The sequence below is a fragment of the Panthera uncia genome, chromosome F2 (genome assembly GCF_023721935.1).
Source record: "Panthera uncia isolate 11264 chromosome F2, Puncia_PCG_1.0, whole genome shotgun sequence".
Taxonomy (NCBI): domain Eukaryota; kingdom Metazoa; phylum Chordata; class Mammalia; order Carnivora; family Felidae; genus Panthera; species Panthera uncia.
The window spans coordinates 64,866,716-64,878,862 of NC_064812.1; the positions used below are offsets into that span (position 1 = coordinate 64,866,716).

General features: G+C 33.3%; 1 protein-coding gene across 3 annotated transcripts in view; it reads left to right on the plus strand.

Moving 5' to 3' along the window:
- ARFGEF1 (ADP ribosylation factor guanine nucleotide exchange factor 1) overlaps positions 1 to 12,147 on the plus strand; it is a 149,298-nt gene that overhangs the window by 78,120 nt on the left and 59,031 nt on the right. For all 3 annotated transcript variants that reach the window (XM_049633640.1, XM_049633639.1, XM_049633641.1), the window contains 3 exons: positions 1,250 to 1,425; positions 2,608 to 2,741; positions 6,367 to 6,601. In XM_049633640.1, the coding sequence (XP_049489597.1) occupies positions 1,250 to 1,425; positions 2,608 to 2,741; positions 6,367 to 6,601 (545 nt within the window). The remainder of the gene's footprint in view (positions 1 to 1,249; positions 1,426 to 2,607; positions 2,742 to 6,366; positions 6,602 to 12,147) is intronic.

Below are 12,147 nucleotides of genomic sequence, written 5' to 3' on the forward strand. Positions count from 1 at the left end.
TAAAGCTCCAGAAAGGTCTACTGGGAAAACTAGTGTCTTATTTTGTGCAGCACAGAGCTTCCCAAATATATTTTATCAGTATCTTCATGTACCAGTTGTTAATTGCAAAACACGCTTTGAAATTATCCAGTTTAATCTATCTAGGATATTCTAATTTGGAGAGCAGAAAGCAGCTTTAGACTAGGGGCATGAGATACACTCCTTTCATTACTGAATCAATCAGAAATTGGGCATATATTACCATATATCTACAGAATTATAGCTACCACTTATTGTGAATCATTTATGTTCTTTATGTGTTGTGTGTGTGTAGGGTATGTGTGTTTTGGTGATTCCTCATTAACATTATTTTTGCTGCTGATGAAGAAACTGAGACAAAGAAAGATGAAATAAGTTATCCAGTTAAATGGGAAAGACACGATTGAAACATAGGTCTTTCCTATTTCAAAATCTACTCAGTATAGTATATTTCCCTTGCTTATAGTTCTCTTTTGATTGATAGCATGAAATGAGCAATTTCCTGCTAGTTATGGCCACAGACATGTATGTATTTCTTTCTTAAAATAACATAATTATATCTAGAGTAGCTACGAAACTTGGTATTATTTGTAATATCTGTTCTACCAGAAATCATTTATTTCTGTTTATATTAATTAAAAGTATGATTATTCAGAGTGACATACTAAAAAATATTCAGGGGTATAGACCATTTTTTCCATATATGTGTTCCAAAGAATATGGAGTTATTAATAGCTATTCTAAAAAGGGGAAGAGGAGCTCATTGTAAAATAAATTTTGGAAACACTGCATATCATATATTCTCTTTGGAGAGCAAATTAAAGACTGTAATAAAGGAAGCTATTTCCCAGTATTTCTCTAACTTGCTTGATAATGGGATATTTTTTTTTTTTTTTTTGGAAGACACTGTCTTAACATCTTAAGGAATTAGCATTCATTAGAACCAAGTTTAGTAGATGACAATATAGACTAAAAGCAAGCTTCTGTTTTGGCACATCCCAGTTAGCCTTTCATCAGCTGAGTGTGTTTCATAGCTAGAGCTACTTAAGGATTGTATTTGGATGTATTCCAAATGCATACTTACTACTAAGTATACTAACCTTTAAATGGTGCCAATTCATACTATTTCACATTGCTTTCCTGCCATTGTTGCGTTTTAAATACTCTTTATGCCTTTTCAGTATACTTAAGTCAGATATATTTGCATGTTTTTTTATTCTTACCATTTTAGATATGGGAGAAAGGACGACTATAAATGCAAGTGCAGATGGCAACATTGGAACTATAGAGGATGGTAGCGACAGTGAAAATATCCAAGCAAATGGAATTCCAGGAACACCAATTTCTGTTGCATATACACCATCTTTACCTGATGACAGATTGTCTGTCTCTTCCAATGATACTCAGGTATAAATGGGGGGCAGCAGATGTCCTGTTAATCTTACACATTTATAGGCTACCAGCACTTTGTGGTGAATGTATCCAGTTGATAATGCTTGCTGATTACAGTTTGGGGAAATAAAGACTTAGTTTTTTCTCACTGATACAAATCAAAGCAGTTTATTCCCTAAATATATTGGTAGCTAAATTTCCAACTCTAAGCTGTGTTTCAAATGTGTTCACATCTTCTCTTTGTACACCCCATTGAAATTACATTTAAAAAGAACATTTTTATCATATATTTGTAGGACAATTCTAGTATCACTGGATGAGGAAGAACTTTTAGAATAGGGAACTTCATCTTACTTTCATTCAGGGCTAAATGAAATCTGAACTATGGTAGTGATAAGGTTCTCCTGATCCCCCCTACCCTATATTTAGTGTGTTTTTATTCTTATCCTTTTAATTTTTTTTTTAATGTTTATTTACTTTTGAGAGAGAGAGAGAGAGAGAGAGACAAAGCATGAGTTGGGAGGGGCAGAGCGAGAGGGAAACACAGAATCTGAAGCAGGCTCCAGGCTCTGAGCTGTCAGCACAGAGCCCAACGCAAGGCTCGAACCCATAAACTGTGAGATCATGACCTGAGCCGAAGTCGACACTTAACCAACTGAGCCACCCAGGCGCCCCTTCTTATCCTTTTAGATAAGGAAGTCCTACCCTGTATCATTGACCCGTATGTAGGGTTCAACTTTCTTGGCCTTGTTGACCTTCATCAGTTAATAAGTTTTAAACATTGCCTTGACAGTTTCTGCTGTCTTATGTCTATCTGTGCAAAATAGCTAAAATAGGACAAAAACAGAAAACACTAAATGACAGGTAGTAAAAAGCATGGTTTAGGCAATGGATGAGGTGTCTTGTCAGGGCATGATGTGCTAGATTTTGTTAGTAATGGTATGAAATGGATAAATTTTGAAGAGTTTTTGGTAGCAAAGAGAGAATATTTTTAAATAATTTATTTTTTTAAGGTATTTATTGTTGGGGAGCTAAGGTGGTATGACAGATTAAAGAGAAGCAATGTGGCAAATTCTTCATCAGGTTTTTTTTCCAATAGAACCCCCTGTATTACTGAACTGAATAGAATACATAGAAGGCTGAAATGATTTTACACTGTCAGATGTCTCTATTTACATGGTATATTAACTTGTTTAGGAATCTGGAAATTCTTCAGGACCTTCACCTGGTGCTAAGTTTTCCCACATTTTACAAAAGGATGCCTTTCTAGTATTCAGGTCATTGTGTAAACTGTCCATGAAACCACTGTCAGATGGACCACCCGATCCAAAGTAAGTCATTGGACATTCTGCTTGACACATACAGTATTTAATCTTGAAAACTTACTTACTATAAGATAGTCTTTGGTTTTTCTTATGTTCTTTTTGTCCTGTAGAACCCTGAAAAATGTATTTTAGGATTATTTTGCCTTTTTTTAAAAATTTTTTTTAATGTTTATTTATTTTTGAGAGAGAGAGAGAGCAAGCATGAGCAAGTGGGGGAGGGGCAGAGAGAGATGGAGACAGAATCTGAAGCTGGCTCCAGGCTCCGAGCTGTCAGCACAGAGCCCGACACGGGGCTTGAACTCACAGAGCATGAGATCATGACCTGAGCCGAAGTCAGACACTCAACCGACGGAGCCACCCAGGCGCCCCAGGATTATTTTGCCTTTTAAAAAATGTACTTGAAAAATAGTTCCAAAATTGCTAGATAACTTATACTATTTCCCAAAGTATACCAGCAACATTAGGGGATTGTGCTTGGTACATAATAGGTGCTCAATAAATATTGAATGATTGAAAGAATTCTTATTTCAATATTATAAATAACTTTGGAGTTAAAATAGCCCTGTTACATGTAGCCTCATGCTAGGTTTCTGAAAGCTACCAGTTGAAAGTTAAGAAAACTAAGAGACATAAATTTTAAAATTCATAATGAAAGGTATTATGTATTCATTAAGGTCTGAAAAATGCCATGATACCTTTCTCTGTGGGGAGCAGGGAATACTTAGAGATAGGAGTCACTTGTCTGGTTCCTGTTGAATGTGTAAGTTTAAGCCATAGGAAAGTGCCATTTGTAAGTCATAAGTTGTCAAATATCTTTCATTTCCTGTGAGTCAAATGTAACTGATTCTTGCTTAAGACTGGGTTTGGACACTCTTAATGTTGCAGCATGATGTAATATAGCATGACAATTTTAGGAGAACTTTCTGGAGAAAGAAATCTTAAAGAAGGCCTGAGTGACTTTGAGAAAAGAATATTGAAATAGTGGAGAAATGTAAGCAATGCTACTTCATTTTTTAAAACTGTAGAGCATTTCAGTTTCTAAATGTCAACTGAGAAGAAAGACTAGAAGCAGTTACATTTGTTATATTTTCTATAGTTTTATTTTGTCACATTGTACTGATTCAGTGAGAAACGTCTTTTAAGCCCCAAAGCCAAAAGTTCTAAAATCATTTTAGGCCCAAATCCTGGGAGTCAGAGATATAACTTACTGATTTTTCTTTATTTTGAAAATATAAACTCTACAGAAAAAGGATTAAAGTTGTTCAGATTGCAATGTAAATTTGATTATACCCTATGTATGTTACAAAAATGTATTCAAAATTTTTTCAATTTTTTATTCTCACTATGAAAAGAAAAATAACCATCTCATTCTGAATTGTTAAAGACTTTAAGGAGGTAGTAACTTAAGAATTTGGTGTTATTGCTGAAGGCCATCTTTGCCTTGATTTGAAAATGTTATTAATCTTAAAAGTCTCAGATGTTTAGTTTTCCAAGTCAGATGTAAAAAGGTGTGATTTGAAAAACTATAAACAGAAAAGGGAGAATTCTTTAAAGTGCCCAAAATGAAAAGAACACAAAAGAAAATAGATGAATTTTGAGGAGTACTATGGGGGAAGGGTATTCATTTAGCTCTATAAAAAGAATATAGTTTTGGAGATCTGAAATCTTTAATATTACAAAGGATTCTTATAAGAAATAATGTAAATTATCCTTCTACTCTGTGGGTTCAAACCAAATATTAGGAAATTTTGAACATAGAAAAGACCTTGATCATCAGGGACATTAAACATTGGAATTGAATACTGAAGAAATTAAATTTTCTAAACTCTTCTTTTCTAAAGAATATATGGTTTTCTCTCTTGAATGATTTTTTTCTAAAATTAATGGCTTTTTGTAGTTATGTTTTTGTTTTGTTTTGTTTTTTTGTCTTTGCTTCTCTTGATACTTTGTGATGTTGCTAAGATGATGATCCAGGAGATGTTTGTTAAGCTTGATTCATAGTTTGAAACTACCCCATTAAAATCTGCAGACCTGAAATTTCTAGCATCTTTTGCCTATAAAAGTGTACTTTATTGTGTCATAAGACAATCATTTGGTCATTTCTTTATTAATTAATGCCTTATAGATAGTAGGTAGTTAATAAATGTTTAGATGATCCATGATACATTGAGCAGTGCTAGGTACAAGGCATTTTGTTAGAGCTGGGGATACAAAAATAACTTATAACAGAAACTCATGTGTTAGAGAATAGTAGGCTGCAGGTTTTAATAACTATTGAAATTGAGCAAAAAAGATGGTAAATTAGCTAGACTAGGAAGTAGCCATAACATAAAAGCCTTGGAAGGCTTCAACATGAAGGGGAGATACTTCACCCATGCCATGTTTTCCTATAGCTATTTAAAATCTTCTCACTGTTTCTAACTTGATTTATTTAAGGTGTGTGTGTGTGTGTGTGTGTGTGTGTGTGTGTGTGTTATACTATATTTGCTGCACATACATAGATTCAGAGGCATAGCCATCTTGGAAAGTTGATATGTAATAATGAGCCATGATATTATTGGTTCCAGTTATTTCAAAGATGGTAATATTTGTGTGGTTCCCACTTACATGAAATTAAATATTCCTTGTTAGAGTTTCTTAGGTCCTTGAATTACTCGGCACTTAAAAACTATAAAATTTTTTTTTTTTTTTTTTTAAAAACTATAAAATTTTTAAAGTAGAAATCAGGAACAATTAAGTTTACTGTCTGTGGTGTGAATGCGACTGGATAATAGCATTTGGAATAAAAAGAATTAGCTGCTAGAACGTTTAAGTGTGTTCTGCATTTGAAAAGTTGCCTGGGATCCAATCTTCCTGGTCTGTTGGACTTAAGATGCCTGCTTTAATGGGAGAAAAATTATATTTGTGAAATCTGATAATTATAATGCTAGATACTGAGTAGAATATGGCATGGTGTATTGTTCAGAGAAAAAAGTGAAAATTTAAGCTGAAAGGGTAGTTTTTTGCTTTTCATTATTTAAAATATTTGGAATAAATGGGTAAACTTTAAGAGATAAATGTTCTGAAAGCCTCTTTGTATTTCAAAAAAGAAAACAACTTAAGTGGTTATTGAAAAAGTAACCTTGAAGTAGTCCTGTAACTTGGTCATATAACCAAAACTTTTTTAGGATTTTTGAGTAGCATGCCTGGGAAAAAAGCACATTATATATGAAACTATTATATACTATGGAACTATTATATACTAAATATGGTACTTAATCTGAGAAGAGTTCGTGATATTTTCTAAAAAGTGAAATACACTTGTGAAAGAAAGGAAGAAGTAATAAATCTTTATTTTTCTTGTCTCGTGGAACAGTATGTTGATTTTAAATATGTGTGGATGATTGTTTTCCATTTAAAAAGTTTATGAAATTATGTGCTTCTTGAGAACATAAGGGGAACTAACCCATTACTAATGGCGAAGTATTAGTATTATTCATATACTGTACTTTGTTTACATTGTAGACTTTTCTGTTCCTCTCTATTTAAAATTTGGTGAAATTATGTGGTACCAGGAAATATCTTTGGAACAGCTTTTAATACCATAACACTAAATTTGTCCATATACTTTGCCCTCTCTTTTACATTTTAGGTCTCATGAGTTACGATCCAAGATTCTTTCATTGCAGTTACTTCTATCCATTCTGCAGAATGCAGGACCTGTTTTCAGGACAAATGAAATGTTTATTAATGCTATTAAGCAGTATCTCTGTGTTGCACTGTCAAAAAATGGAGTCTCATCTGTTCCAGAGGTTTTTGAGCTTTCTCTTTCCATATTTCTTACTTTGTTGTCAAACTTCAAGACGCATCTGAAGATGCAAATTGAGGTATGTTCTGCATTTAGGCATTGTTAGGTATTTCGCTTGTTTCATGTTAAATCAGATTATTAATACCCTGGAAGGTTTTTCAGAACGTAAAATAATATTCGTGTATTGTTGTGAACAGTTAACCCTTAAACAATAGTGCTTTGAACTAAGTAGGCCCAGTTACATGTGAACTTTTTTCACTAAGTGCAGGTACAGTAGTGTAAATGTATTTTCTCTTCCTTATGATTCCCTCCTTCCCTCATTCTTCCTTTCCTATCTTTCCTTTCTTTCTGTCTTTTCTGTCTTGAGAGAGAGAGGGAGCGAGCGAACGAGCCAGGGATGTTCAGAGAGAATCCCAAGCAGGCTCCATATTGACACTGCATAGCCGAGTGCAGGAGTTAAACTCATGAACTGCAAGATCGTGACCTGAGCCAAGATCAAGAGTCAGATGCCTACTCCACTGAGCCACCCAGGCACCCCCCCTTATTATTTTCGTTTTTCTTTGTTTTAAGTTTATGTATTTATTGAGAGGGAGAGAACGAGTGAGGGAAGGACAGAGAAAGGGGAACAGAGGATCCAAAGCAGGCTCTGTGCCAATAGCCAAGGTTGGAAGCTTAACCGACTGAGCCAACCAGGTGCCCCACCTCTTTACGATTTTCTTAGTAACATTTTCTTTTCACTAGTTTATTTGATTATAAGAATACAGTATATAATACATATATAATACAAAATATGTGTTAGTTGAATGTTTATGTTGTTGTAAGGCTTCTAGTCAACAGTAGGGTATTAGTAGTTAAGTTTTTGGGAGTTAAAGTTCTATGTGGATTTCAAGTATGTGGTGATCAGTGCCCCTGACCCTCACATTGTTCAAGAGTCAGCTATGCTGCTTTTTTTTCCATTTACCCATTTAACTAACGTGTACTTATGAAATACTAAGCACTGGGTAAACACTGAGAATACAAAATCAAATTAAGACACAGCTCCTGCCTTCAAGGAATTTATACTGGTTGAGTGATTCTAGTTGTCTTGAGTTAATTTGGCCCTCACAATAATTTTGCCATTGTGTATATGGCATGTAATAATAAATTTGGTTATCTTAAAAGAAAGTTGCAAAATATACTTTATATATATGGTTTTAAGCCATCGAAGTCTTGGGTACTTTAAAGAGGCTATTATTAGTAAGGATTATATTTTTAAGGTTATATTTTAGGAATTTGACATTTTAATTTTTGCTTTGTATTATTTTTCTAATGTGTATATTTTATTTCTGAAGTTTTATCCCCGGGTCTGAATGGTCATGTGGTGCTAAAGTATTTCCAGAGACTTGGTAGAACTAATAAATTAGGGAGTTTTCCAGCCATGGCTGCACATATAATGCAGGTGTATCAGTTCGTGATCTTTTGTTTTCACTTTCAAATAACTGAATATTTAAAAATGGTATTTATGTTTTACTGGACTTAATTGGTGCTTGTTTCCATTTACCAGTTGTTATTATATTGTCTTGGTTGGGACATTATACATTTTAGAAACCCTCGCTTTTATGCTAGTTAGCTTTCAACTATGTGTTTGATAGGCAGGTTACATTTTAATTGTTACAATTTTTTAAAACTGAAGTATAGTTGGCGCACAATGTTACATTTGTTTCAGGTGTACAACATAGTGATCTGACAACTCTGTACGGTGTACGACATAGTGATCTGACAACTCTGTACATTATGCTCTGCTCACCACAAGTGTAGCTGGCATCTGTCACCATACAATGCTATTAAAATGCCACTGACTATACTTTTCATTACCGTGATTTATCTATTCCATAACTAGAAGCCTGTATCCCCCAGTACCTTTTACTTATTTATAATTCTTATAAATTTTATATTTAGTCTTAACTAAAGATTGATAATTCATTAGCTGACAGAACAGATACATTATCATTTTCCCAGAAATTTGAGATGGTTAAAACAATCACACTTTATTACTAATCTACAGTATCTATTAAAATTCACATAGGATATTATGGGAATAAGACTGAATAAAGCCTTGATATTTTAAGTGAAAAGTTTTTATATTGGGGCCAAATTTTGGACAGGAAATAATTTCTGGTACATATATATTGCCAAATTTTAGTTTGTCTTATATCTGTTAAAATAACGGAAGGCATTTAACTAGGTAGGAGTAGTTGCTATTTTTTGATAGTTTTTTCCCATTATCTTCAGGAACTACAAATGAAGGAGATTAAAAAAAACCCAACTTTAGGAACTTTTGCTTCCATACTAACCCAAAAGTCTTTCATTTGATGATGAAGCATTTGGATTGCCATTAGATTATTTTGAAAGACTGTATTCATTTACTTAGAGATTTTTGAATGCAACTTTTTAAAGTACTGTTTAGACGACTGTGAAATATAAATTCATAGGGAACCAGGTATCACAAAAATCATTTAAATTGGGATTACTATTTTTGTAGATTAAATGCAAATTAAATGCAGATTTATTCAATATATAAAATTTTTGGAAGCACAAATTTAAAAGGAAATACTACTAGTAAAAATTTCCTTTCTCCTCAGATGGTAGATTCTCATTACAAAATTGTTTTAATACTGTTCTGTATATTTAAAGAGATTACATTTATTTTACTCTCCATTGTCCCTTATGGGGAGATTGAGGATCTGACACGATAAATGTAAATCTGTTTTTGAAAATACTAAACATGCTCAAATGCTTGATAAGCTGTATTCTAGTTGGAGAAAACAAAGCCAACATATGAAAACCTAAATTTGCAAAGCAGTGTTGAAATTGTTATTACATGAATATTCATTTTATGAGAATATACACTTCAGGGTTTCTGTAATGTAATTTTTCTATGGACATTAACTTACATGTTTGTATCAGAAAATCAGAAAATAGTTTATGCACAACTTTTCAAGAAAATATCTATGCAGACAAAGTGTTTATGATAGTATTGTTACTCTACATACGTTATGTTATAGGTGCTCTTTAAATCTTTTTTTTTTTTAAGTTTGGTTTTTCTAGAGCCCCTGTTGATAAGCATGGTGTCTTAAATACAATTGAAGGCTGTTGCTTATTAGTACAGTTTGATAATCCATAGAGAGTAGCTAAAGTTTTCATTTTCCTCTTTCTCCGAATCTGGTGGTTTTATTTATTCCATAAATTGGAGAGTTCCAAACTTTTTTTTATGTATTTGTTTGTTGAATATAATTGACAATATTAGTATCAGGTATACAACATTATATACAACATATATATATATGTATACATATATGTATACAACATATATACAACATTAGTATCAGGTATACAACATCAGCATTTGTGTACATTGCAGGATGGTCACTGTAATAAATCTAGTTACCATCTATTACCTTACAAAGTTAATACAAAATTATAACTATATTCCCCATACTTGGTATTACATCCCCAAGACTTATTTTATAACTGAAAATTTATACCTCTTAATGCCCTGGACCTGTTTTGCACCTCCACATCTTCATCCCTCTGTCAGCCACCAGTCTGTTTTCTTTATCTAGGAGTCAGGGGCTTTGTTTCCTTTTGTTTGTTTTTTTGTTTTTTGGACTCCACATGTAAGTGAAATCATGCAGCATTTGTCTTTCTCTGTCTTATTTCATTTAGCATAATACCCACAAGATTCATCCATGTTGTTGCAGATAACAAGATTTGTTTTATATGACTGAGTAGTGTTCCATTGTACATAAATATCCTATCTTCCTTATCCATTCATCTACCAGTAGACTTGGAGATTGTTCCTGTATCTTGTCTATTGTAAATAATGCTGCAGTAAACATAGGGATCATCTATCTTTTCAAATTAGTGTTTTCATTTCTTTGTAGAGATATCCATTAGTGGAATTGATGGATTATATTGTAGCTCTACTTTTAATCTTTTGAAGAACCTCCATACTGTTTTCAATAGTAGCTGTGCTACATTGTAAACTGTACAAGAGTTCCCTTTTCTCTACATCCTTGCCAACACTTGTTATTTCTTATCTTTTGGATAATAGATGTTCTGATAGGTTTAAGGCGGTTTCTTGTTGTGGTTTTGATTTGCATTTCCCAGGTATATACATACATTTATATATTTATATGAATATGTATGTGTATGTATGTATTTATATATATTTCATGTTTGCTTATTTTTGAGAGAGGAAGAGAGACAAAGCATGAGTGGGAAAGGGGCAGAGAGAGAGGGAGACAAAGAATCCGAAGCAGGCTTCAGGCTCTGAGTTGTCAACACAGAGCCTGATCCGCGGCTCGAACTCACTAACTGTGAGATCATGACCTGAGCTGAAGTCGGATGCTTAACCTGCTGAACCACCCAGGCGCCCCTGCATTTCCCTGATTGAGCATCTTTTCATTGTGCCTGTTGGCCATCTGTATGTCTCCTTTGGAAAAATGTCTGTTTTTATCCTCTGCCCAGTTTTTAATTGGTTGGGTTTTTGTTTTGTTTTGTTTTGTTTTGTTTTGTTTTGTTTTGTTTTTTGCTATTGAGTTGTGTAAGTTCTTTATATATGTTAGATATTAACCCCTTATTAAATATATGGTTTGCAAATGTCTTCTTCCATTCAATAATAGTGGTTTCTTCACTGTGCAGAAGCTGTTTAGTTTGATATAGTCCCATTTGTTTAATTTGTTTAATGCTTTTGTTTCCCTTGCCTTTAGAATCAGATCCAAAAAGACATCACCAAGATTGATGTCAAGAAGCTTACCATCTATGTTTTCTTCTAGGAGTTTTATGGTTAAAGGTCTTACCTTCAAGTCTTTAATCATTTTGAGTTAATTTTGCATATGATGTAAGATAGTGGTTCAATTTCATCATTTCGCATACAGCTGTCCAGTTTGCCCAACACCAGTGATTGAAGGGACTGATTACTGATTCAGTCTCCTTTCTAGTAATTGGTCTATTCAGATTTTCTATTTCTTCCTGATTCAGTCTTGGAAGATTGTGTGTTTCTAGAAATTTATCCATTTCCTCTAGTTGTCCCATTTGCTGGTATATAATTGTTCATAGTAGTCTTCTGTGATCTTTTTATATCGGTGAAATCAGTTGTAACCTACTGTTTCATTTCTGATTTTATTTGAGTCCTGTCTCTTTTTTTCTTGGTCAGTCTACCTGAAGGTTTGTCAATTTGTTTATCTTTTCAAAGAATCAGCTAATTGTTTTTTGATCTTTTCTATTGTCTTTTTAGTCCATATTTATTATTTTTTACTCTGATCTTTACTATTTCCTTCCTTCTACTGAGTTTAGGTTCCATGTATTCTTCTTTTTCTAATTCCCTAAGGTGTAAAGTTAAGCTGTTTAATTGAGATTTCTCTGGTTTCTTGAAGTAGGCTTTAGGCTTGTATTGCTGTGATTCCCCTCTTAGAACCACTTTTGCTGCATCATACAGAATTTGGGGTGTTGTATTTGTTTTCTTTTTTCTTTAGGTAGTTATGACCCAGTTGATCAGTAATGTGTTGTTTAATCTCCACATTATTTGTAGTTTTTCCATTTTTCTTCTTGTATTAACATACATTTTGTATGTTCTATGTAAGT